This window comes from Cavia porcellus, unplaced genomic scaffold (assembly GCF_034190915.1).
Source record: "Cavia porcellus strain 051 isolate PalLab524CR breed Dunkin Hartley unplaced genomic scaffold, mCavPor4.1 scaffold_6, whole genome shotgun sequence".
NCBI lineage: Eukaryota > Metazoa > Chordata > Mammalia > Rodentia > Caviidae > Cavia > Cavia porcellus.
In genome coordinates, this window is record NW_026947489.1 from 97,505,032 (window position 1) to 97,532,025 (window position 26,994).

The 26,994-nt window shown below is 35.4% G+C and overlaps 1 protein-coding gene across 1 annotated transcript in view; it reads left to right on the forward strand.

Annotated features, from left to right (window-relative positions):
* The window catches only part of Pik3c2a (phosphatidylinositol-4-phosphate 3-kinase catalytic subunit type 2 alpha), a 98,430-nt gene that overhangs the window by 64,204 nt on the left and 7,232 nt on the right, over positions 1-26,994 (forward strand). The window contains exons 14-28 of the mRNA XM_063251803.1: positions 2,488-2,599; positions 3,575-3,720; positions 5,456-5,644; positions 5,887-5,980; positions 6,450-6,544; positions 7,181-7,361; positions 8,899-9,003; positions 10,060-10,152; positions 10,844-10,973; positions 16,364-16,500; positions 18,686-18,855; positions 19,505-19,661; positions 20,311-20,420; positions 23,121-23,328; positions 25,112-25,236. Coding sequence (XP_063107873.1) covers positions 2,488-2,599; positions 3,575-3,720; positions 5,456-5,644; positions 5,887-5,980; positions 6,450-6,544; positions 7,181-7,361; positions 8,899-9,003; positions 10,060-10,152; positions 10,844-10,973; positions 16,364-16,500; positions 18,686-18,855; positions 19,505-19,661; positions 20,311-20,420; positions 23,121-23,328; positions 25,112-25,236 — 2,052 coding nt within the window. The remainder of the gene's footprint in view (positions 1-2,487; positions 2,600-3,574; positions 3,721-5,455; positions 5,645-5,886; positions 5,981-6,449; positions 6,545-7,180; positions 7,362-8,898; positions 9,004-10,059; positions 10,153-10,843; positions 10,974-16,363; positions 16,501-18,685; positions 18,856-19,504; positions 19,662-20,310; positions 20,421-23,120; positions 23,329-25,111; positions 25,237-26,994) is intronic.

The window sequence follows — 26,994 nt, forward strand, 5'->3', positions numbered from 1 at the left end:
GGGAGGATGATTTTACATTAATATATACAGAAAAACTATTAATGATTTAGTTCAGATAACGTACTGTGATAGTAATCAGTAATTTTGGCCTTAGAATTCTTTGTAATTTCTGTTGAGAGTGTAACCTGCATAGCACCTCAAAGCCCTGTCATTCAGTACAAATGAACGTTAAAACTCATTGTTCTGAAAACTGGTGTATAAATAGAATTAATCATTTAGTCTGCCTTTCCACTATCTCGGGACCACCAAATTTGATGTGAAGAGTTTTTATAGAAAAAATGTAGCAGATGCAGAAGGAATGATGAATGAAAGTATTACTTTTTTCATCTCTGCGTTAAATCAGAATTTCTCAATCGCAGCACTGTTGACAAATTTAGTCAGATAATTCTTTATTTTTTAGCCAGACCCCTCCTTGTGGGAAACTATTGGTGTGTATTCTAGGATATTTTTGCAGTACGTCTGGGTTCTACTCATTAGATGCCAGTAGTGCTCCTCCAGTTGATAGCTAAGAATGTCTAGTGGGAGAATAGTTACTGATTGAGAAGCATTGATCTCCAATGTCTTACAACCAACAGGCTTTTCTGGAACTTTATAGTGAATGGTTTACTGACAGTCCATAAACAAACTGATTCATCCTAGTGTCACTCAGAGAGTTAACACAAGCAATGTGTGCCTTTTTTGTTGATGCAATAAGAAACTAGCATACAAAACTACGTATTAAGAATTTTTTGGGAACATACCAAGAAGAGAAATAGCTGGGTCAAATAGAACCTTTTGTTCTAGTTTTTTGAGGAATCTCCACTGATTTCCACAGTGGTTACACCAGTCTGCACTTCCACCAGCAATGGAAAAGGGTTCCTTTTTCCTCCACAGCCCCGCCAGCATTTATTATTAGTTGATTTGTTAATAATATCCATTCTTTTTGGAGTGAAATGGAATCTCAGCGTTGTTTTAATTTGTATCTCTCTAGTGATTAGTGGTATTTAATGTTTGTACTTCTTCTGAGAAGTGTCTATTCTTTTTAGATGCCCATTTTTGGATTGGTTCTTTAAATTGGTGGTATCATCTGAAAAACATTAAAAGTATTATACCACAATGATATATGCCCATGCATGTTTAGAGCAGCATAGTTTATGATAGCTAAATCTTGGAAACAACTCTAATGCCCATCAATCAAATGAATGGATAAAAGTCATGGGTCTTTTTTTTAATTCAATAGAGTACTACTAAGCCATAAACAAGGATAAACTTGAGACATTTATAGCTAAATGCATGAACTTTGAGACCATACTCCTAAGTGAAATAAATTGGACATGTAAATATCACATTATCTTTTTGGTATCAGAAACTGAAAGTGTAAATAAGAACCAAAATGTATACTAGATCTGTGAAACAAGTAATTTTTCAAAGGGAAAGGAAAATGGGGAGGTGGGGCAAGGAGGGAAGAAAAAAAAATGGAAACAAAGCTTTGTAAATAAGGAGGGCAGAGAGATTAAAGGGAAAGAAATGGGGAGGGGGCTATGGTATATCATGTACAGGTACAAGTTTCCTATGGTGAATGTAATCAATATACATACCTAAATTATACCAATAAACTTTATTTTTTATTTATTTATTTATTTTTGTCTTTTTCCTTTTTTATCGGTACCGGGGATCAAACTCACGACTGCCTGCTTGCAAGGCAGGCGCTTATGCCACTAAACTAAATCTCCAGCCCCAATAAACTTTATTATTAAAAAATGTGATTTCAAAAGGTAAAAAAGTTTTGCCAGTTTTGCCAACTAAAATCAAATCAGGGCTCTAGATCTAATTACATACTTGAGCCCCTATCCACTTTTGTAAATACAGTTTGACATTCATTTATGTGTTGCTTGTAGCTACTTTGCATTATAACAGCCAAAGTCTTTGCAGCAGAGAATGAGTGACCCATAAAGTTCAAAATATTTACTGGCTGAACCTTTACAGAATGTTTGTAGACAGGGGCACAGATACAACTTCTCATATCAGATGATTGGTGCTGTGGCACTAGTAGTTACAAGTGTTCTTGGTGTGTAGTTTTTGTTCTGATGTTAAAAACCAAGAAGTAGTTCTGTAATCCAAATTTCTACTTTGATCTGTATTCCTTGGTGGAAAATCTGGAAAGACTGTCCTTCCTATTTTTAAGTTGTTTTGGATCTGATCTTTACCCTTGGTATATTCTGGCTTCACACCATTCTTCACAAGACATAGTTTTTCATTCTCCCTCTTTGTCCTTCCTCCTAGTTAAGTGTGTGTGCACTGACAGTACATTATCAGGAATAACTCCTGACCTTTTTTTTTGTTGTTGTTGTTGCAGTTGTTTGTTTTGGTACGGGGAATCAAACTGAGGACCTTGTGCTTGCCATGTTTTTTTATAAAACAGTGGATGGAATACTAATATTTCAAATTGATTGTCAGTGTTACAATGTTTAAAAAGGAAATCACTGTATTCTTTTTACATTCATAAAGGTTTTTAACATATGGAACTAAACTTCTATATCTTTGGACTTCATCACATACAAATACTAGTCCTGGAACAATCTCCAAAAAAGGATATGTCAAGGAAAAAATAGTACTGCAGGTAATGGTATTTCTTGGCACATGGAGAGGTCTAAATTTAAATTCTTTTATAAAAAGTGTGTATAGCCTGCCTTGCAAGCAGGCAGTCGTGAGTTTGATCCCTGGTACCGATAAAAAGGACAAAGACAAAAAAAAAAAAAAAAGTGTGTATACCATGATTTGGGTTATTAAAGAAAAATTAATTGATGTTTTAATTCCAGAATCTGTCTTAAATGTCACAAAGTCATTTCCAGTTTCTGAAAAGTAGTAGCAGCTGGGTGGCACACAGCTGTAATCCCAGGTACTCTAGAAGCTAAGGCAAGAGGATCATAAGTTTAAGGCTAGCCTGGGCAATTTAACCAACACTCTGTCTCAAAATAAATAATCTAAGCTGGACATGGTGGCACACACCTGTAATCTAGCACTCAGGAGGCTGAGACAGGAGGACCATTGTGAGTTTGATACTAGCCTGAGTTACAAAGTGAACTCAAGGCCAGCCTGAACTACATAGTGAGACTTAGTCTCAAAAAGACAAAAAAGTAAATAAATAAATAAATAAATAAATAATCTAAAGTATGGAAAATGTGGTTTAGTGATAGAATGCCTTTGGATTCAATCCTCAATACTGAAAGAAAAAACAGCATTATACCCACCCCAAGAAAGACATATATACACACATACTATATATATATATAGTATTGAGAATTACTAATTATTGGTAACCACCATCAACAGAAAGCCAAGAAGCACTAATTTAAGGTTCGATGTAAATAATCCTTTTTTTTTTTTTTTTTTTTTTTTTTTTTTTTTTAATCGGTACTGGGGATTGAACTCGTGACTCATGACCATGCGCTTGCAAGGCAGGCGCTTATGCCTGCTGAGCTAAATCCCCAGCCCCGATGTAAATAATCCTTATTGCTAAGAAAAATAAGTTTTCTTAAGCTAATGTGGCAGATATTTCAATTGTAATTTGATCAGTTTTCTTTGAATCTTTAAGGTTGATTTTCCTTCTCCTACATTTGATATTATTTACACAACTCCTCAAGTTGACAAAAGCATTATACAGCAGTACAATTTAGAAACACTGGAAAATGATAAAAAAGAAAAACTTCTTGATATTCTTCACCGAGACTCATCACTTGGGTATGCTTTGTTTATTCTTTTTTGTCTGTGTATCACCTACAATGTAAAGGTCCAATTAAGAGCTTATATTAAATGCCCTTAGTTACTTCACTTCTTAGCAGTCCTCTTGATGAGGAAAATTTTCTATTTAACTTTTAAAAATTATATTAAAAGCCCATTTGGGGAGTGGACGTGTGGTTGAGGTGGAAATCATTTGCCTAGCATGTGCTAAGTGCCAGGTTCAAGCGCTAGCACCACCAAGCAAACAGACACAAGCAACCTTATATAACTGCATCAATTTAGGAAACTGATTAACAGGCAGACTGAAAAATATATAGATGATCAGTATATTAATTTCCTTAGTCTATAAAGAATTTTTTCATATCAGTAAGATAGCAGTTCAATACTGAAGGAGCATGTGCATAGATGACACTGCTTTTTGAACATTTGAAAATATGTCCAGTTTCTCAAGGAAAAATAATTTAGTGCAAGATGTTATCTTACATCAGAACAGCAAAAAAAAAAATCACATTATATAAAGTGATTGAGAATTCAAAAAATATGTGAATTAAATAAGTCATAACACTTTTAGAGAACAGTTGGGCAAATTATACAAGTTACAGTTGTGTATATTGTGCAGTCCGTCAGTGGTCCTTCCATCTGTATTTCATAGAGAAAACCCTTGTATATTTGTTTATAAGGATAAAAATATTACAATATTTGGATTGCTGAAAAGCTGATTGGAAATGTCTAATGACAACAGTTAAGTCATTTGGTGGTGAACTATCACTATTTAAAATTAAGTTAAAGCTGTATCTACCTGTATATAAGATACATTAAATGAAGAAATCAAAGACCTACATAGTACATACAGTATGACTATTAGCAGAAAGGAAAAATTGAAGATCTAAGAAACAACATATATGTGCTTCTCTGTGAATAGACTGTCTCTTGAAGAATACACAAGCTTAGGTGATGAGTTGGAAAGAGAGACTTTACTATGCTCCTTTTCCAATATATGAATTTTTTAGTTCACCGTATGAAATGCATGTGTTTCACTGTATGTATTATATGTATAAAAATGAATGGGATATAAAGCAGTAAAATATTCACATGAATATTTTCATTAAGTTTAAAGCAAATGGAATGAAAATATTTAGAGCAAGTTGTTTTCATTTTGATTACTTTTAATTCAACTGTATAATCATTTTCTGAAATTTTATAGTAGTTGTTGGGATAGTAATACATGCCTGAAATCTAGCAGTGGGAAGCTGAGAGAGGAGGATCACAAGTTTGAGCCTAACCTGGGGAGCTAAGTAACTTAGACTTCGTCTCAAAAAAAAGGATCAAGGAATGTAGCTCAGTGCAAAGGCTTTAACCCCCAAAAATGATAGCAGCATTTGTTTTCCATATAATTTTAGAGTTATAAAATGGATGAAATCCTTGCAAACTTTTAGGGTGAGGTCTCCTAATTCATCTCTCATTTGTAGTACATGGCATTTGGTTTGAACTCAGTAAATTTGTATTGCACTGAATTATCTTTTGTTTTCATGATACTCTTTATTAGATAGCATGTTTTCTTTCCATGGCCAAATTAGGGTAAAGTTACCATACATTGCGTTTTTCTATTCCAAAGTAGTAGTAATGTTTTCCCCAAGAAATGAATAAATTTCTTCTTTGTGTTTTTAATCATTGAGGTTATAACTATGTTGCTATAGTATTAACGAGAAATAACTTAATTCTTTTATGAATGCAGGCTTTCTAAAGAAGATATGGCCTTTTTGTGGGAGAAACGTCATTACTGCTTCAGACACCCAAATTGTCTTCCTAAAATACTAGCAAGTGCCCCAAACTGGAAATGGGTTAATCTTGCCAAAACTTACTCCTTGCTTCACCAGTGGCTGCCATTACATCCATTGGCTGCATTGGAGCTTCTTGATTCAAAGTAAGTCAATTTATTGTGCTTTCCAATGTGGGCAAACATTAATTAATTTTTACAAACTAAATAATCCCCAAATTGAATCTGTAGTACAGTAACCTTTTCTTCCTGAAAAAGAAACACATTGCTTCTGAATAAAGAATTATGTGAGTATTCTTTGTTAGGAACAAATTGAAATTATATTTTTCAGGACATACGGCTTCAGTGGAAGGAAATCTCTGTTAAACCCTAATTTTCTGATATTCTAGATTTGCTGATCAGGAAGTGAGATCCCTAGCTGTGACTTGGATTGAAGCCATTAGTGATGATGAGCTAACAGATCTCCTTCCACAGTTTGTGCAAGTGAGTTTGTTACTAGGATACCTTACTCCAGGTTTTATGAGTTGGGAGATTAGTAAGAATCGCTTTCTATTTTGATTAAAAGCAGTTTTGTAGTATGACAGTGCTAAGGGGCATCACATATGGATTTAATGTGACCCCTCCCCCATTGTCATCTGCTCCACTTGAATAGTGTATATACATACTTGAATTTTAAGTTCAACTTTTTAGAGTCTCATAACCAGACTTGAACTTTTCCTTGATTTTTTTTTTTTATTGGCTAGTGAAACATTGCTAATATTTATTCCTAAATCCATTTTTGTGTTTTATTTCACCACTTCAGCCTATAGTAATTAACTTGTTCAGTTTTATAAAAATTATCTTTTTATTTAAGAGTAATGTTTCATTTACATGGTTCCTCTTTTGATAATTTCATCTGAATAGTTTATTTTGGGTTTGGCCACTACTAAGTCTTACTTTCTTTTACATGTAGGCTTTGAAATATGAAATTTACTTGAATAGTTCATTAGTACATTTCCTTCTGTCCAGAGCATTGGGAAATATCCAAATAGCACACAATTTATATTGGTAAGATTTTAATTTTATTAAGTACTTGATTTCCAATCCTGGTATCATTAGTGATGACATATTCTGTTAAGTTTAAATAATATGTCTACATTACTTACTGTGGATATCAGATGTTTTGTTAAAGGCACTGTTTTATTCTATGTTATGTTATGTAATTTTTTGTCTTTTTGAGACAGGGTTTCACTATGCAGCTCAGGCTGGCCTTGAACTTACCTTGTAGCCTGCAGTGATCTTGTCTCAGCCTCCAAGGTCCGGGATTACAGACATGTGCCATATGCCTGGGTGAATGCATTATTTAAAAAAGCTAAATTTTTATGTTTTTAGAAAGAAAACCAAAACTGGCAAAACCCTCTATTGCAAAATACTTGACAGATTGTATTACTCTTAATAAATGAGTATTTTTTGGTTTTTTGGTTTTTTTGGTTTTTGTTTTTTTGGAACCAAGAATTGAATTTATGACCTAGTGCTTTCCAGGCAGGCGCTTATACCACTGGGTATCCCTGGCCCATAAATGAGGTTTTACTTGCTTATATACTTATATTTTTAAATACAAAAAAGAGAACTATTTAAGTAGATTTTTAAGGGAGGTTCATCTAGTTCTCAAAAGTGACTGACATATATATTTTATTGTGTTAGGCTTCTCAAGGATGCCCTGCATGATACACAGTTTGGTACCCAATATGAACATGTGTTGGGTGCTCTGCTCTCAGGAGCAGGAAAAGGACTCAGAGAAGAACTTTCTAAGCAGACAAAACTTGTACAGCTATTAGGAGCAGTAGCGGAAAAAGTCAAGCAGGCTAGTGGATCAGCCAGACAGGTATGTGACCATGAAACAGAATGTGTTTTAATGTTAAAAGATCATTATGGTGCTGACAAAGTAAGTTTTTACTCTATCAGTAGACTCCCAGTAGAACTCTACATCTGTGTTATTTGGGGCAAATAAAATTCAAAGGTTTTTAAAATATGTAAGAAAAAAAATCTCATAGCCTAGTTCAAAACAAAATCAGTCATATCTCCATTACCCCTTTTCTCCACTGAACCTAGGACCTTTGCACTGAGCTCAGACCGGGGGTCCTTATGCCCCAGCTTCCTAGAGTGCTCGGGTTCCAGAGATGGTTCAGATTTTTGTTTGAACACCTGTTTTCACTTTGTCTAAGAATGAACTGCTGAGTCATATAGTAAGTCTATGTTTAATTTTATTGAGGAATCATGTAACTGTTATCTCTAGTAGTTACACCATTGACATTCCTACTAGCAATACAGATGAGCTCTAATTTCTCCACATCCTTACCAACATTTGTTATTTTCTGGGATTTTGAGGTCTGTAAAATTTTACATACATGCATATATTTATATTTTGCATTCTAGGCATTGAATACAGGGTCTCATGCATACCACTGAGCAATCTGCCCAGCCCTTTTTATTTTCTGTATTAATTTTGAAACAGGGTCTCACTGTGTGGCTCAGGCAGGCCTCAAACTTAAATTGTAGCCCAGCCCAGCCTCAAACTCAGTAGCCTCCTGTCTTAGCGTCCCAAGTAGCTGGAATTGCAGGTACATATAAGCCACACCTGGCTCAAGTTTTTGCTTTTTGGTAGTATTTCTTTTTTAATTTTTATTTTTTTATTTTTTATTTTTTTTTTTTTTTTTTGTCTTTTTCATTTTCATTTTTATCAGTACCAGGGATCGAACTCACGACTGCCTGCTTGCAACGCAGGCACTTATGCCACTGAGCTAAATCCCCAGCCCCTTCTGTTTATTTTTTAAAGTTGTGATTGCACTGTGATGCCTGGGATAGTTACATAGCCTTGGGCTTAAGCAACCCTCCTGCCTCAGCGTTGCAACCAGCTGGAACTGCAAGGCATGCACCACCACATCAGGCTTACTAGTATTTTTAGGAGACTCTTACGGGCAAATAGCTGAGTCAAGAGCTCTGTACATTTTTTAATTAAAATAATTTGTTAGATTGTTCTCTTTTAAAAAAAAAAAAAAAAAGCCCTGTGCCTGTGTACACTTTTTTTCTCCATCAAGCGATAATGAAATATTTCCCAACATTAGATGTTGTCTTAAATTGTTATCTGGCAACTGAAGAGCTGCATTACTTTCATTTCTTTATAATTGTTAGCAACCTTTAACATATTTTGTGTGTTGGTTGGCCATTTGTACTTTCCCCTCTGTTCATAGCTTTTGCACATTCCAATTTTGTTTGTGTAGTAAAACATGTGTAACAGCAACTTTTTTCTTTCCTATTTGGCAGTCAGACATTTTATAAATTGTGTCTACAGCATAATGTAATGTCTTAAAAATAGATCTGAATTTTCATTATGTATTTACAGTAACAATTTCTTTCTATAGGTTGTCCTCCAAAGGAATATGGAAAGAGTACAGTCCTTTTTTTTGAGAAATAAATGCCGTCTCCCTCTCAAGCCAAGTCTAGTGGCAAAAGAGTTAAATATTAAGGTGATGCGGTACTTACTAAGTTCATGTTAAATTTCAAAATAATATGTAAAAAGGAAAATGGGCAGGTATATTTAAAGTAAATAAGGATGAAACCTCTGTAGTTTGTTTATAAGTATATATATTTATACTTGTTTATGTATATACTTATACCTATGGAAGGACATCTGTGATTAATATGCATTTCAGCATATTTTTACTCAATCACTAGTCCTAAAAGACCAACAGCATAAAATTATTTATTACCTTGGTTTAGCTTATTGTTTCTCTTAAATTGGCCCTCCCCACCCAGTAGTAGGGATTGAACCAGGGCCTTTACACCCAGCTATGTCCAAGCCCTTTTATTTTCTATTTTGAGACAGATTCTGACTAAGTTAAGTTGTCTAGGCTGGGCTTGAACTTGTGATTCTCCTGTTCAGCTTCCCTAATGTAATGAGTTTACAGGCATGCATCACCATGCCAAGCTTGGTTTTATCATTTTAAATTAGCTTTTTAGTCAGTTTCACTTAAAAATGAGATTTGATTTCTGCTATTGAAATTGTACTTTTATTAATATTTGATTCCACAGACTATAACACTGTTATAAGTAGAAGTAGAGATCTCATCCCAGAACTGGCACACTTGGTCGGTCTTGTGGTCCATTCTGTACCTGGCTCCTTTGACTAGTAAAAGCACCAAAGCATGGTTTATGGGAGGAAGCGCTTTAAGACACCTACAAGGCTCTGATTTGAAACATTTTGTCTCAGGTTTTTAAGTTTTTGTTTCTCTGCTTAGGATATATTGCTCACTTATACTGTGTCTAAATTTTTTTTGAAAGTAGTAAAATACAACAGAACAAGACAGAATAAAGCCAACTATGTCTAAAACTATGTCTAAATTTTTAAAGTGTTTTCATAAACATATCTGCCAGATCATCTAAGAATCATTTCTTCTAGGTTCTTTCATTTGCCATAATTCAAGAACTAAGTGATAGGGGGAAGTGCCTAGGATAATAAATAAATCATGAATTCATTTTTATTTCAGCATTATTTTCCTAATATTTGAATGTTGTATTTGCAGTCCTGTTCCTTCTTCAGTTCTAATGCCGTGCCCCTGAAAATCACCATGGTAAATGCTGATCCTATGGGGGAAGAGATTAATGTCATGTTTAAGGTGAGCAACATAGAGTTACTTTTGAGGGAAATAGGATCTCACTGTGTTGTCTAGACTGATCTTGAACAGTTGGGCTCAAGAGATCCTCCTGTTTTAGCTACAGTTTCTTTTAAAAAATAGCAATTAAAAGAAATTGTTTTATCTAATTCCTTTCCAAAATTACAAGGCAATTTTGTTCAGTACTTTAATTTGAGTAATTAGATGAACATTATTATTGACATAAACTATTTTTTTCAGTACTTTTTGACATAAACTATTTTTTTGTTCAGTTCTTTCATTTGAGTAATTAGATGAACATTATTATTGACATAAACTATTTCCAAACAGATTTGAGAACCAAGTGCAGCTGTCAGTTGGGCCACACAGATTGAACATATAACTGCAGGCAGTATCTGTAGTGCAGACTATGATGTGAATGGCATCCCCTAGAGTACAAAATGAAAATCCACTGGTTTTGGGAAACGGATCACTATGGAGAGCATGTGATGAATGTGATCATTGTGTATATCTACAATTACTAATAAAATTAATTTTAAAAAAGATCCCATGTTGCCCCATTCTAATTCAGTATAATTCACATATTCTAAACTGTATAGTTCAGGAAAAATGAAACATTCATAGGTTAAGTAGCTTTCTCTAGAATGCTGCAGAAAAATCAGTTTGTCTCATTGTTACTTTTATTTCCTTCAAGGTTGGTGAAGATCTTCGGCAAGATATGTTGGCTTTACAGATGATAAAGATTATGGATAAGATATGGCTTAAAGAAGGCCTAGATTTAAGGATGGTAATTTTCAAATGTCTCTCAACTGGCAGAGATCGAGGTAAACCTGTTAGGTCTTTTTTGATACCTTACTTTTTTAAGTTTTAATTTTTTTTTTCTGGGAGTTTAGTGTGTACCTGCCTGAAAGACTCTGATACATATTTACTGTGGTTTTAGTTGTTTCTTGTTCAGTTAATTACTGTATTTTTACTATACTTGAGATATCAAACCTAGGACCTTATGTAAGCTAGACAAGCACTATACCACTGAGTTATACCCCTGTCCTTTTTTATTTTATTATGAGATAGGTTCTCACCAAATTGCCCCAGCTGGCCTCCAATTTGTAATCCTTTTTTTTTTTTTTTGGGGGGGGGGGTCTTTTTTTCCTTTTTTATCGGTACCAGGGATCGAACTCACAACTGCCTGCTTGCAAGACAGGTGCTTACGCCGCTGAGCTAAATCCCCAGCCCCCCCCCAATTTGTAATCTTTCTGCCTCATCTTCCCAAGTAGCTGGGATTACAGACATTCACTATCATGCCAGCATTTTCTTATTTCCATCTAGTGTTATTTTATTGGTGCAATTGCTCATGATTACATTTCTTAAAAAAGAAACAAAAACTCAATAAGCCAGTTTTGGTGGCACTCAGCTATAATTCCAGCACTCAAGAGGTTTAGGCAAGAGATTGCCACAACTTTGAGGGCAGTTTGGAACATGTAGTGAGACCCTTTCTCCAAAAAACAAAATCTCAGTGGGTAGCCCTATTAAATCCTTTGAAGTAACAAGACATATCAATTAATAAGGATTTTAAAGACACCACTTTTTTTTTTTTTTTTTTTTGAGACAGGGTCTTGGCAGTGTAGTTCCACCTGGTCTCACACTCACTATGTAGCCCAGGCTGTCCTTGAACTCGTGGCTGTCTTCCTGCCTCAGCCTCTCTAACGCTGGAATTACACGCATGAGTCAACACACCCAGCTAGATAGACTTCAGCTTTTGAACTAAGAAGAACGCCATGTCCAAGTTAAAACAACTTTGATTTCATTTCTGAAGAATAAAATAGTCATATAAGTTTTTCCTATGAGGAATAGATACTTAACCTTATTTACCAAGTAAGTTTTTGAGATAATGAATTTTAAACAACCCAAGATACAGATCATGTGTTCAGTAAATAGCAACAGTCTTTTTGTTATTATTTCAGTCCTGCGGATTGAACCTAAGACCTTCACACTGAGCTAGGTTTTCATCCTCCCTCAGCTTTTTTTTTTTTAATGGCAGTAAAAGTAAGTTGCCCAGGCTGAGCTTCAATTTGTGATCCTCCCACCTCAGACTCATCTCAGACTGCTGGGATTGTAGGCATAAACCACTACAATACCCAGCTGCTGCCAGCTATCATCATTCTCAGCAACAAATGTTTGTTGAGTATCATCTGTAAAATGATGTGATGAAGTCTTGTGAATGTTTACATTATCTTGTTATCCATCTAGTTTTCTAGTATACTTTCTATTCTCTTTGTGCTGAAATAATACCTATGCTGTAGGGATTCACTGCATTTCAAGGTAGGTCATCTTATCCAGGATAGCTCTTACAGTTGTAGAGTTCTTATATTTAGTTGAATAATAATGGAACTAATTCCTGATGTCTTTTACCCATTGATTCCATATCTATAAAAGGACTGTCATGTAATTACGTTGAATGCCTCTTAAAGATAACTATTATCACTGTCTCAGATTTTTTCCCCTCTCAGTATTAGACTGAACCCAGGGTCTTTACACTGAGCTACATTTATCGTCAGGTCTTTTAAAATTTAGTTTTATTTGGAGACAGGTTCTCTCTAACTTGCCCAGACTGGCTTCGAACTTTCAAATCTTCCTGCCTCAGCTCCCCTAGTAGCTGGAATTACAAGTTTATGCCACTGAGCCAACTTATTTCTTACCTTTAATGTAATGTTTAGCAAGCAAATTGCATTATAATTTTTTAGTATTTTATTATTTTGCAAAATTTTAATATTGCAATATTTTTATATTGCAAATTTTTAATATTTTATTTTGAGACAGTCTTGCTAAATTGCCCATGCAGGGCTTGAACTGATGATCCTCCTGATTCATCCTCCCAGGGTGGTAGGTTTATAGGTGTTTACAATACTACCAATCTCTACTTCAGATCTTGAGTTCTGTCTTCTTTAGTCATTTATCAAAGGAGACACTAAATTATTATCCAGTTGTGTTCCTTATAAAGGATATAAGTAACCCATTCTAAAAGTAGGACCTGGATTTTGTAGAATACACAAAGCGCCATATGTGTGCGTAAATGAAACAGTAAGTCTTTGTCCTACGTCTTGGCCATCCTGTACTTGTACGTTTTGTGTCTTGGACTCATGTCAATTAATTTTGTCATATTTGATCCTCTAGTTTCCAGTTTCTTGGGTTCTTTTTAAAATCTGATTCTTGTTACATGTTGTGGAACCTCTTTGTATCTTTTATAAAGAGATTGAAGAAAATATATTCTGTAGCTTTTGGTAAGTTACTGGGAAAAGTGTTTACCAAGAGCCAAAGACCAACAGCATGCCCATTAGAGACCACCTTCAGTTGATTGCTAAATCAAGTACAGTATTTTATTTAGTGTAATGTTTTTCATTGTATTATCAACCATTTCAAATTTTTCTATTTTATGTATCAGAATTGCACAAGAGCTGTAACTTTCCTTTGTTCAGCTTAATTATGCAAAGTTTGTCTTGTCAAAAAGAAAAGCAGATCTGATTAAGAATGCTTATTGAGGGGCTGGAGATTTAGCTCAGCGGCCTAAGTGCCTGCCTTGCAAGCAGGCAGTCGTGAGTTCGATCCCCGGTACCGATAAAAAGGAAAAAGACCAAAAAAAAAAAAAGAATGCTTATTAATTGTCTTTCACATAAATCTTCTAAGATGGGAGTTATTTTATCAAGTAAGACTCCTTAATAGGAGCTCCTCATCTCTACTAATTTTTTTTTGTCAGTATACTATTTATATATTTGAACTACTACTGTCTTTTGAAATTCCATGTAACTTCAGAGGTTCAGGCCCCTTTGGTTTCTTTTTTTTTATGTTGCTTGTAATGGTTGAATGTTTGCTATGTGCCTTGTCTTCTGTTAAACTTTTCATGTAATGAGTCTGTTCTTATTTGTAAGAAACCACAGCCATTTCCTCTACGAGTTTTTTTGCAAGCGCTTCAGCCTGTAGTACTCTCTTATTTCTTCAAATTCAATGATTATGTTTATACTTTCCAGACATTTATTCTGTATGACTGTACTTAATTTTTCAATTGTGTATGTTTATATCTTACCTAGATTTTTTTATGTTCCCTCAAGTCAGAATCTGTTACTTTATTTCACTTTGATCCAGTGTTTTCGTACATAGCAATTAGACGTAGTCACAGAAAAAAAGATAGGAGTACTCATTAAGAAAGGTTGTCACTGTGAACTATAAAATATATGATGGTACAACCAAAGCAACATAAAAGAGTCAAATGTGCTGTGAATACTGGCACCCTCCTTGTAAAACAGGATTGCAAGTTTGAGCTCAGCCTGAGCAATTTAGCAAGACCCTGTCCCCAAAACTAAAAGGGCCCGGGGATATAACTCAGTAGGAAGGCCCTGTACTGAAGAAAAATAGAGGAGAGAGCAAATGAATTCCCTCTGTTATGTGTAACTACACTGCTGGAATTAGAACCTGCCCTGGGAACTTTCTGTCATGGTGTCCTGGTGGTCTTGGTCAACTTGGTTTTCTCCAGTTGTCCAAAGCAAATCTCTGTTTCCATCTTTCCTTCCCTCTCCCTGCCCCCATGCTAGTGACTCAGCACTTCCTGAGAGAAGTGCTGAGCTACATGGCGCTCTTTTTCATTTCAAGATGATTGGGGGGTTCTAACTAAGTTGCCCGTGCCGGCCTTGAACCTGCAGTTGTCCTGCTTTAGCCTCTCAAGTAGTTGGGATTACAGCATGTGCTGCCATAGCTAGCTCCATATCTTTTATTTGACACAAATATATATCTTTATCTTTAAAATATATAAATCAGTTTAAAAATATGTAAGTAATATATGCACATATTAAAATATCTAGATAATATATAACAATAAATTGAAAAATAAATTTTAGTTTCTGTTACACCTCCATCCTTGACCTTAGACATCCTACCCCCAAATATAACCACTTGGATAGTTTTCAGGAAATATTCTGTGTGTATTCTGACATGCACAGCAGTTTTGTTGTCCTTTTTTTTTTTTTTTAAACACAAAGTACTCTATCTTAAATTTTAAAATGACATTATTTTAAAAATCTTTTTGCATGAGCATATAAAAAACTACCTCATTGTAGTTCATTATATAGATATCCCATGATTTATTAATTATTAATAATTACTTTTGCAGTACTGGGGATTGAACCCAGGGAGCACTGATGTCCATCTCCAGCCCCCCATCCCTCCTTTTTAAAATTTTGAGACAGCTTCTTGGTAAGTTGCCCACAATGGCCTCAAATTTGTAAGTCTCATCAGCCTCCCAAGTAACTAGGGTTATAGATGTGCCCCACCATGTCCAGGCTCCCATAATTTATTTGATGCTTGCTTTTAAGGAAATTACAGATTCAAAAACAAAATAAAACAAACAAAAAAGAAGCAGTTTGTCCAGCCAGCAATAATCCATTTTATAGGAAGATAAAATACAAACTTTTGTGTGTCACCAAGACAGTCTTCATGTGTTTTTCTTATTGAAAGAACTTAATGTGCTCCTATCTTGCACAAATATAGTATTGGGGACAGTTTTTCTTGTTGAAATGGCAATGTATATATGTAACTTTATCATCAGGGTCAGTATCATGTAGCTTGTCATTAAAATTACTAGGCAGGCATGGTGGCACACACCTATAATCCAGTATTCTCAGAGGCTGGGGTAGGAACTCCTTTTCTCAGGTCAGGGGTGGGAATATAGCTCAGTACAAAGGCCTTAGGCTCAATCCCCAGTATTGCCCACCCCACCAAAAAAATTTCCTCTTTGGGGATTAGAGCTCATACATATCGTCAAAAATCAACTTTCACATGTTGTGTACTTTTGAAAAGACAAAATAATTTTGATTACCCACATTTTCTAGTAAATCCTGCCAGGCATGATTTTTTTTTTAAAATGATAATTGCTAGATGATGCCTTGTGTCAAGGATTCAAAGCTGCTAAGTACGGGTGGCACACACTTATAGTCACTGACACTTGGGAGGCTGAGGCCAGAGGATTGGAAATTTGAGGCCAGTCTGGGCAACTCAGGACTTTATCTTAAAATATAGAAAGGGCTGAGGATACAGCGCAGCGGTAAAGTGCCTGTGGATCAATACCCAGTACTAGGGGATAAAGGTGAAGAATGAAAACTATATTTTTTTAAAGCTTGCTTTTGGGAGATATTTTTTTTTCACATGGCTTACTGTTTTATCATTAAAGGCATGGTGGAGCTAGTTCCTGCTTCAGATACTCTCAGGAAAATCCAAGTGGAATATGGTGTGACTGGATCCTTTAAAGATAAACCTCTTGCTGAGTGGCTGAGGAAATACAATCCTTCTGAAGAAGAATATGAGAAGGTGGTTAGCATATCTCCTTATTCCAAATAACTGTCAAAAATGTGTTAAAAAGTTTTTAATTGCATTGATTGTGTAGTTCTGGTGACTAAATAGACAGTCTATGTCAAGAAAACAGTGTATTTCCCTGTATAGAAAATAATGAGTGGCTGGGGGTGTAGCTCAGTGGCACAGTGGCTGCCTGGAAAGCATGAGGTCCTGAGTTTGATTCTTGGTACCACCCCAAATATATATATTCGCACACACACACACACACACACACACACACACACACACAGAATGCTTTAATGAAAAGAATATGAATGAAACCAATGTTAAATTACTTCCAAAATACTCCAAACATCCTTAAAGGCCACAATAACAGAGGGTATTTTATAACCTGGACTCTTCTTGAAAGAAGTTATGGAAACGAGTAAAAGTTGCTGCGTCATGGGTTTAAGAAAATAGATTATGGGCCTGACTGTCTAGGCTTGAATTGTGCCCAGCTGTAGGTTCTTTAACCTCTGTGTGCCTCAGTGGCCTTTGCTATAAAATATTATAGTTTACAATGTAGTATTATAGTATATACTATGGCTATAGACATGATTGTACAGAGCTAGTAAGTTACTGTGTTATAAGGAATTAAATGAATATATATATTTACAATAGAAAGTTCACAGCATTGAGAAAGGTATGTAATTGATAAATGTTTTTCTTACTGGAAACATCAATTTTTTAATATTTATTTTAGTACTGTTTTGAATTAGATAGGAGAAAATGGCGATCGCTTAGTGCACAGGTTGGTCATGACCTTAGCTTGCCTTAAGGAAAACTCAAAAGCACTTTGAATGGTGATGTAAGAGGATTCCAGTTTTCATTGTCATTTACCTGCCAAATTTCTGTATCATTATATCTCTTTTATAAATATACAAGTGCCATTGTTGATTTGTGAAGGTAAAGCACAAGAATTTTGTCCTTTGTGGATCTTTTAGGTTATATATAAAGTCACTACCTTTTCTTCTTTCTTTGTAGACTGGGGGAAGCAGTGCAGCAGAAGCCAATGCCAGTTTATAGTAATGCTGGCTTGTGATTTTTTTAGTGAGTTGTTTGACACAAGACAACTGTCAAGTAGTATACAATTAACTTCTTATGCTTCAAGCTTTTTTTTATTGTTTTGTTTTGTGTTTTGAGACAGGCTCTCGCTATGTGGTTCAGGCTGGCCTTGAGCTCACTTTGCACTACACACTGGTCTCAAATTTGCAATGATCCTTCTACCTCAGGCTCTAGAGTGGTGGAATTACAGGCATGCACCACTACGCCTGGCTGTGGATTTTTTATTGAGCAAGAAATAGTGTCAGAGTAGAATCAAATTGACTGAATTCAATTCTTGGCTTTGCCATCTAACAGTTGTGATCTTGGGCAAATAATCTCTCTGTTTGTTTCCCTTATCTGTAAAATGGCAAAAATAATAGTGCTTAAGTCATTATGAGATTATAAATGAGTTAATACATATGTATACATTACGTATATCTGTGTAGTGATTTCTGGAAGTTATGGAATACAATTAACCACACGGGCACATGACTGACTGTACTACTCAGAAATACAGTATTTTGAGCCGGATGTAGTACATTCCGATAATCTGAGCACTCTGGGAGGCTGGGGCAGGAGTGTCACAACTTCAGCCTCGGCTGGGCCATTTACTAACTTAGTGGGACTTTGTCTCAAAAACCTTTAAAAATTTTTTTTTCTTTGAAGACTGGGAATGTAGCTCGGTATAAAGACCCTAAATTTGATCCCTTTTACTACCACCAAAAACAAGGAAGGCAGGGGGATGCAGTACTTTGAAAATAAACTAAATGTGTATGCTTCCGATAAAAACACTCATTATATACATTTTTGTGTAGCCTAATGCCTTGTGGTAAGTAAGCAGCAGAGTATGTGAGGAACAGGGTTCCCACAGACATGATGCTTAAAGGCTGTTCAAAAGCAGTGCATGTTCTCAAATGGGTTCTGACGGGAGCCAAAGCTGGAGAGCAAGGGCAATAGTTACTTTAAGCAGAACATTGGTTTTTATTACTGTAACACAGTTTTTATTGTATTGAGAGAATAGGTTATGACTGTTTGCAAATAATAACTTAATCTTTGTAAACCCTGCCCTCTTCAAAAATAATTTGTTTCCTAAAATAATTTTACATCTTTATTATAGGCTTCAGAGAATTTTATCTATTCTTGTGCTGGATGCTGTGTAGCCACCTATGTTTTAGGCATTTGTGATCGACACAATGACAATATAATGCTTCGAAGTACAGGACATATGTTCCATATTGACTTCGGAAAGTTTTTGGGCCATGCACAGATGTTTGGTAGCTTTAAAAGGTACTAATAATGTTCTTACTATTGTTATGAAAGAAACGAAGACATATCATATTAATGACCTTCCCCTTCTTGCTCTACTTTGTTATATGGCCTCCTTTGAACAGAACTGGAGATAAAAATGCCTGAAGTGGGTTGGGGATACAACTTAGCAGCATGGCACCTGCCTGGCAAGTGCAAACTCCTGAGTTTGATTCCTGGTACCCCCTTCCCCAAAATGCATACAGAAATGACTTTATACTAGTATACAAAATGAGAGAATGTATAAATTTTGTTGAATTGAATTGACATTCATATCTAGTTTGTAGTATTTGTTAGAAATGTTCCCATCTGCATAATGGCATGAATATAAAATTTTTCTCTGTATGTTTGTATTCACTATTTATCTCTCTTTGGTTATGTAGATTTATAAATATCACCTTAGAAAAATTTTCATATATAAAATCTTTCCAAATACTGAAATATTATGTGATAGCTTCCCTGAAAATGTGAGTTTTTATAAATGAAAGAAATTCAAAACTGTACTTTTTCTACTTGGAAATCCTATCCTGAAATTGCTCAGATAGCTTAGTTTAATAACCATATACTAGCAGTAGCCCTACTTGAATATCTTCGTCTAGTAATATTGTGTGTGTACTTTCATTTTAAACAGGGATCGGGCTCCTTTTGTGCTTACCTCTGATATGGCATATGTCATTAATGGGGGTGAAAAGCCCACCATTCGTTTCCAGTTGTTTGTGGACCTCTGCTGTCAGGCCTACAACTTGATAAGAAAGCAAACAAACCTTTTTCTTAACCTCCTTTCACTGGTAACTATGTTTGTTACAACCATTTAATTTTTATTTCGTGTATCTGTATTTCATTACCTAAAAAAGAGTACTTTATCATTTTGGAATAAATGTACTGTAGTCACAGGTGTCACCTATGTTACTGAAGTATTTTAAAATTATTGCTATGTGAAATAAACCAGGCATAAAAATGTATATACTTTCTCCATTTATTAAAAGAAAAAGTAGTGACCCTAGAAGCTGAACAGTAATAGCTGAAGCTCAGGAGAAGTGTCTGGGGACGCTGGTGAATGTTCTGTGTCTTAACCTAGGTGTGTTCAGATTGTGACCATTCATTAACTAGACACTTAGAATTTCTACACTTGGCATATATGTTACACTTAAATATAAAATTTTAAAAAGAATAAAAACCCAAAACCCTACTATGACTATTGACTAAAATTGATTTTTGGTAATAAAAACAGCCCTAAAAAAAAGGTTTGGATTTCAAAGTTTTTATTCATACATGGGCATTATGATTTTTAACAAGTCACTTGACTTCCCTAGCCTCCATATTCTCATATGTAGGAGAAACACCTAGATTCTCAAAACAGTAATTAATTTATTTACTTTAATTCTAGTTACTTAACCAGCAGAAAATTTAACTCACATACTTTTCTTTCTTCTACAGATGATTCCTTCAGGATTACCAGAACTTACAAGTATTCAAGACCTGAAATATGTTAGAGATGCACTTCAGCCCCAGACTACAGATGCAGAAGCTACAATTTTCTTTACTAGGTACAGCATATTTAAGTATATTGTGGAAGGCACGTACAGTTTGGCTTTCATCTATTTTACCTTAGTTTAAACAAAAACTCTTTACCATAAAGTCTGATTGGGAGGAAAAACCTGTAATTCACAGCATTAGTAAATCATTAGTAAGCATTGAGCTATGGCTGTAGCTAAATGATAGAACACTTGCCTGGGTTGTGGGAGACTGTGGGTTCATTTGCTAGCACTGCAAAAAGCGTTATTTACTGAATAAACGTAAAGGATTGCTGGGTGTGATTGCTGACACCCATAATCCCAGCACTTGGGAGACTGAGACAGGAGGACAGTCACAAGTTCAAGACCAGCCTGAGCTACATAGTGAATTCAGGACCAGGCAACAAGAGTAATTTCTATGGATGGCTTAACTGGTTAAAATAGCAAACTATAGGATATAGCTATAATTACTTTATGACATGGCACTTCAATCATATATGCCAGTGGCTGGCATTTGAATTTGTCATTACTGCTTTAAAGTCAGATCTTCTGGCAGATGGGTTTTTGAGATCTGGTGACCAGATTGATCACGGACTGCTGCTGCCACATCATCATAACACCACGGCCAAGAGGGGCATATGAGCTCACATTCTCATCTCTCCTTTTTTCCTTGTCTTCTGCCTCTTATGGAAGACCCTGGACTAGACTTTCCTAGTCTCAGTAGTTAGGGCCAGAGTGAATTGAAGAAAGCTGACTTTCATTTGGCCTTCCAAACTAATCCTGACAGTTTAGGTGATGGTTTTGGTTTTTGTTTGTTGTTTTTTTGAAAGAGGTTCATTTACTGCTGGGTAAAACTACAGAGCAGATGTGCATTTGTTTATTTGGACTTTCATAACAAAATCCCATAGCCTGTGAAGGTTAAATCACAGACATTTATTTTCTCACAGTTCTAAAGTACAAGATCAAGGAGCAGTCTGCTTAGGTTCATAATGCCAGTTCCTTCCATAGACTACAAGTGGCTGCCTTCTTGCTGTATTTTCATATTGGATAGAGAAGGCTTTTCTTGTATCTTATAAGGACTCTGTTGCTGGACCTCATTTTCATTTAACCTTAATTCTTTAGAGGTTCCATCTCTAAATAAATTCACATTGAGTATTGGGCTTCCAACATAAGAACATAAGGAATACAAACAGTTAATCCATGACCAGGCCAGACACCTGTGTTGGAGGTTCTTTCACTTACCTTTTTGAATGAATCTCTTTATCTGAAATCAAATTCTAACACTGTACTTTCTGTTAGTTTGTTTTTTGAGATAAGGTCTTGCCTTGAAATCACTGTTTTAGGCTAGGCTTACCTCAAAGTTGCAATTCTCTTGTCATAGCCTCCTGAGTAATGGAATGTCCAGGGGTTCGCCACCCTGCCCAGGTTCTGTTATACTGCTTGATAGAAAAATTTTAAATTTTTTTAAAATAAAAAATTATGAATACATTTGAACAAAATTCTCTTGGTTTTCAATAACAAATGCATATTCCTATAGAGATAATCAGAATTGTCTCATTTTGTTTTCATGCCTAATTTATGACTATGAATTAACTTTTATTGTTTAATTTTTATTTTAAAGAGCATAAAACCTAACAAAATAAAACATAAAGCAGTGAAGCAAAACAGTGAAAGTGGTACAGAACTTCAAAACAGGATAACAAGAAATCTACAATGGCTACCATAATATCTCTTGTTGTCTTCACAATAGTTGTCCATGCCATCAGACATAATAAAATCAAATAAAACAGAATAAAACCAATCAAAATAAAACATTAAAACAATACATCAGAACAAAACTAAACAGAACAATATTGGATTTCAAAAACAAGATAAAATCCCCCATTTGCTATATTGCATACTATTACCCTAATAGATGCTCAGACTACCAACTGTAGGCCTATAAAGTCTAACAGTACGAGCATTTAGTTGTTTTTGTACCTCAGTTGCTATTAATTTAACCTGTCTACCAAACCAGCCAGTTGTTTACTGAAGGCAGTGGCAGTGGTAGTGGTGGGGGGGGGGGTAATTGATTCTTAACCTGTCAGCTTACTGGAGGGGGAAACTGGTGTCTCTATTCCTGGGCCCCACATGACTTGTGTAGCTTATGGGAATGGTAAATTGGCTTCTTGTTGTACCCCTCCCAGACCCAACATGGCTTCTGACAACTAACCAGAAGGGTAAACATGAGAAATTTTAAATTTGAACTAACTTTTTAATGGTACTATAATGAAATGCACATATACTCTACCACTAAGCCTATTTTTGTATATTGAGATGAAATCTCATTCAGTTGTCAAGGTGGGACTTGAACTTGTGATTCTCCTGCTTTAATCTCTCAGAGTGCCAGAATAACAGGCATGTGCCATGGTATCCAGCTTGGATTTTCATAATAAGATAGCCAAGTTACATTTCACACATTATTTCAATCATCTTTTTACCCCTAATAGGTCTTTCATTGGTATCGGACCTCAGAGGGCTCAAGAAAATTAAGCATCATTTCTTTCTTGTGTTAAAATTTTTTGGGATGAAGTATAATTTAACAGATCTTTGGTATAAAAAACAGAGGAAGTCCTTGGTAGAGGGAGAATATGTTTAATGTTTTTAAAAAGTGTTTCTTATCCCTTATGTTGAAAGACTATAGTATGTGCCCATGAAGATACATCATTAACAAACATTCTGATTGTTTTGTAGGCTGATTGAATCCAGTTTGGGAAGCATTGCCACAAAGTTTAACTTTTTCATTCACAACCTTGCTCAGCTGCGTTTTTCCGGTCTTCCATCTAATGATGAGCCCATCCTTTCATTTTCACCCAAAACATATTCCTTTAAACAAGATGGTCGAATCAAGGAAGTCTCTGTTTTCACATACCATAAGAAATACAACCCAGATAAACATTATGTGAGTTTGGCTTCAGTATCTGTAGACTGTCCTGAATGCTGTTGTTGTCTGTTATACGCCCTGTATTAACTCGGTGGAAGCACGAATAAGTGTTCTGTTCATGCTTGTTTCTTCTATGAATGGTCTAAAAGAAGTAAATGTACTTGAAGCACTCCCTCCCACCTTTTTTTGAGACAGGATCTTGCTATGTAATTCAGACTGAATTCACTGTATAGCTTAGGCTGGCATCAGACTCAGAGCAATCCTCCTTCCTCAGCCTCTGAGTGCTGGGATTATAGGCGTGTACCACCATGCCTGGCTGTTAAATTTATTTTTAAAATTATGCAGACTAAAAGATACTCTTTCTTTTAGAGACAAGGCCAAAAAAGTAGTTTTACTCTGCTCATGCTTGCTCTCACTCTCGCTTGCTGGCTCTCTCGTCTGTCTCTGTCTCTCTCTGACTCTTGGAGGGGGTATTAAATACATCCATACTCTCCACCGAAATATAACAGCAAGCTTTTTTAAAGTTTTGTTGTCCTTTTTTCCCACATGAAGGTATAACATTTTCTTTTTGCTTGTATTTTCTGCTGTTGTTCTAACTTTCCCCCACCTTTGCAACGCTGATACTCAAAGCTAGAGCCTCATGCATGCTAAGCACACACTCTTCTACTGAGCTATACCCCCAACAACTGGGCTAATTAATATTTTTGTTACATAATAGTTCTCAATATTGTTAGTTTTTAAATTTTTTTTTTTTTTTTTTTTTTTTTTTTTGGTACCAGGGATCGAACTCACAACTACCTGCTTGCAAGGCAGGGGCTTATGCTGCTGAGCTAAATCCCCAGCCCCAGTTTTTAAAATTTCTTAACTGATAGATCTTAAAAAGCCATTTCACTACTTTGACCATTTTATTGATCATTCTTTTCCCAGTGATTTATAATTGCACTGTAAATATGTTCAATTTTTATAAATACATATTCAATTTTTCTTTTCTTTTCTTTTCTTTTCTTTTCTTTTCTTTTCTTTTCTTTTCTTTTCTTTTCTTTTCTTCTTTTTGAGACAAGCTCTCACAATGCAATTCATGCTGGCCTTGTGCTCACTTTGTAACCAAGGCTGGTCTCAAACTCACAACATCTGCCCCCCAAATGCTGAGATTACCGGCATGCACTACCACATCCGGCTTATTTCTGGTTTTCTGTAGTTATGTCTTGACTCTTTTCACATCAATATTATAATCTTCAAAGCACCATAACTTGAAAGAGTAACTAATAAAATATGTTTATTTTCTGTCACTTTCTAACATTTTTCCTTCTACTTTTTTTTTTCCCCCATGGTGCTAGGGTTGAAACCCAGTTGAATTCCCAGCTCTCTATTTACTTATTTTATTTTTATTTATTTATTTTGTGCTGGGAACCAAACATAGGAACTTGCGCTTGCCATGCAGGAGCCTATGCCACTAAGCTGTTTCCCTGGCTTCTCTCTGTTTATTTTTTAAAGTGGACAGACTTTTTGCCATTTTCATTGGAAATGCACTAAATTTATAGATTTGGGAAAGTGCATTTACCATATTTAACCCTGGAAATAAAATGACTTTCAAGTACTTATTTATGTATTTTATCATGGTTAATGGTCACTCTTAGAACGTAGTTATAATTTGCTATTAAGTATAATGAACAACATTTGTGATTTCCTATAATGACATATATTACCAAATCAAAAGCACTTGCATTATAAATATCTTTTTCTGCTAGGAAAGAAAGGTTTTTTTATACATTTAATGGGGTTGTTATGGGATTCTTTTCAGATTTATGTGGTCCGAATTTTGAGAGAAGGACAATTTGAACCATCATTTGTGTTTCGGACATTTGATGAATTTCAGGAACTTCACAACAAGCTCAGCATTATTTTTCCACTTTGGAAATTACCTGGGTATGTACCTACCTATCCTTGTTCAAATACTTTTCTGTAAGGAACAATTTATTCTCAAATGTAGGTACAAATCTTTATGTTAACTTGGTGTGATGCCTGGCTTGTTTTCCTTTGTATCACAAGGGCCTAACATAGAAAAGGAGCTGCAAGGTTTTGGGTGTGGTTTTTTTGTTTGTTTGTTTTGTTTTTGTTTATTTGAGACAGAGTCCTGCTGTATACTTCAGGTTGGCATTGAGTTCACTATGTAGCCCAGGCTGGACTTGAACTCTTAGGCATCCTCCTGCCTCACCATCCCAGGTGCTGAGATTATAGGTGTTCACCACCATAACCAGCCTGTAAGTTTCTTTTGAATTAATAAATGAGGAGTATGTGGAATTCTAGTCTCCTAATTTTAGTTTAAATTTTTACTTTGTTGTCTTTGTACTGCAATAGGAAACACAAAATAATTTGTAATCTTAGTTTCAAAAAATCACATGCTGTATCTTACAGAATTAGAGAAAACAATCCTAAAATTCATCTAGGACCAGAAGATACCTACAATAGCAAAGGCAATCCTGGGCAATAAAGACAAGATAAGGGGCATCACAATCCCTCACTTGAAATTATACTACAAAGCTACTATGTTAAAAACAGCATGGCACTTGCAAAACAAAACAAAAAAAACAGATGAGAAGATGCAGAAACACTACAGACATACTAAGCCACATTATCTTTGACAAAAGTGCTAAATACATTCACTAGAAGCAAGACAGACTCTTTGATAATGATGATAATGATAACTGACACTGCACATGCCAGAGATTGAAGTTGGACCCATGTCTTTAACCATGCACTAAGCTAAACTCAGGATCAAAGATCTAAATATTAAAACAAACATTAAATCTTCTGGAAGATAGGGTAGGTAAAACTCTTGAAGACATTGGTGTAGGCAAAGACTTTATGAACGAAACCCTAAATGCACAGCAACTGTCACAAAGAATCAACAACTGGGATCTCATCTTATTGAAAAGCTTTTGCACAGCAAAAACAAAGCAAAACAAAAAACACCATCAGAGGTGAAGAGACGTTGGAGAAAACTTTCCAGCTGTTCCTCAGACAAAGGATTACTATTGAGAACATATAAAGAACTAAAAAAAATCAGTCCTCCTAGATTTAAAGACCCAATCCACAAATGGACATCTGAGATGAATACACACTTCACAGATGAAGAAATACAGCAAATAATAAATAGAAAGAATGTTCAACATCACTGGTCATTCAAGAGATGCAAATTAAAACAACAATGAAATTCCACCTCATCCTGTAAACAATGGCTAGTATCAAGAAATCCGGCAATAACGAATGCTGGAGGGGCTGTAACGAAGGAGGAACCCTTTTCCACTGATGGTGGGAGGATAGAGTGGTGCAACCACTGTGGAAATCAGTGTGACAATTCCTCTAAAAACTAGGAGATCCAATTAGATACAGCTATTCTTCTGGGTATCAGAAGGATTTAAAACGTACCACAGTGATATATGTGCACCCATGTTTATAGCAGCACAATTTATAATAGCTAGATCTTGGAAACAACCTAAATGCCCATCAGCTGAGGATCGGATAAAAAAGATGTAATTTTCTACAGTAGAGTACTACTCAGCCATAAAGAAGAATACACTGGAAACTTACAAGTAAATAGATGCAACTTGAGACCATACTCATAAGTGAAATAAATCATAAGCATGTGTAAACATTGTTATTATCTCACTACTGTTAGAAGCT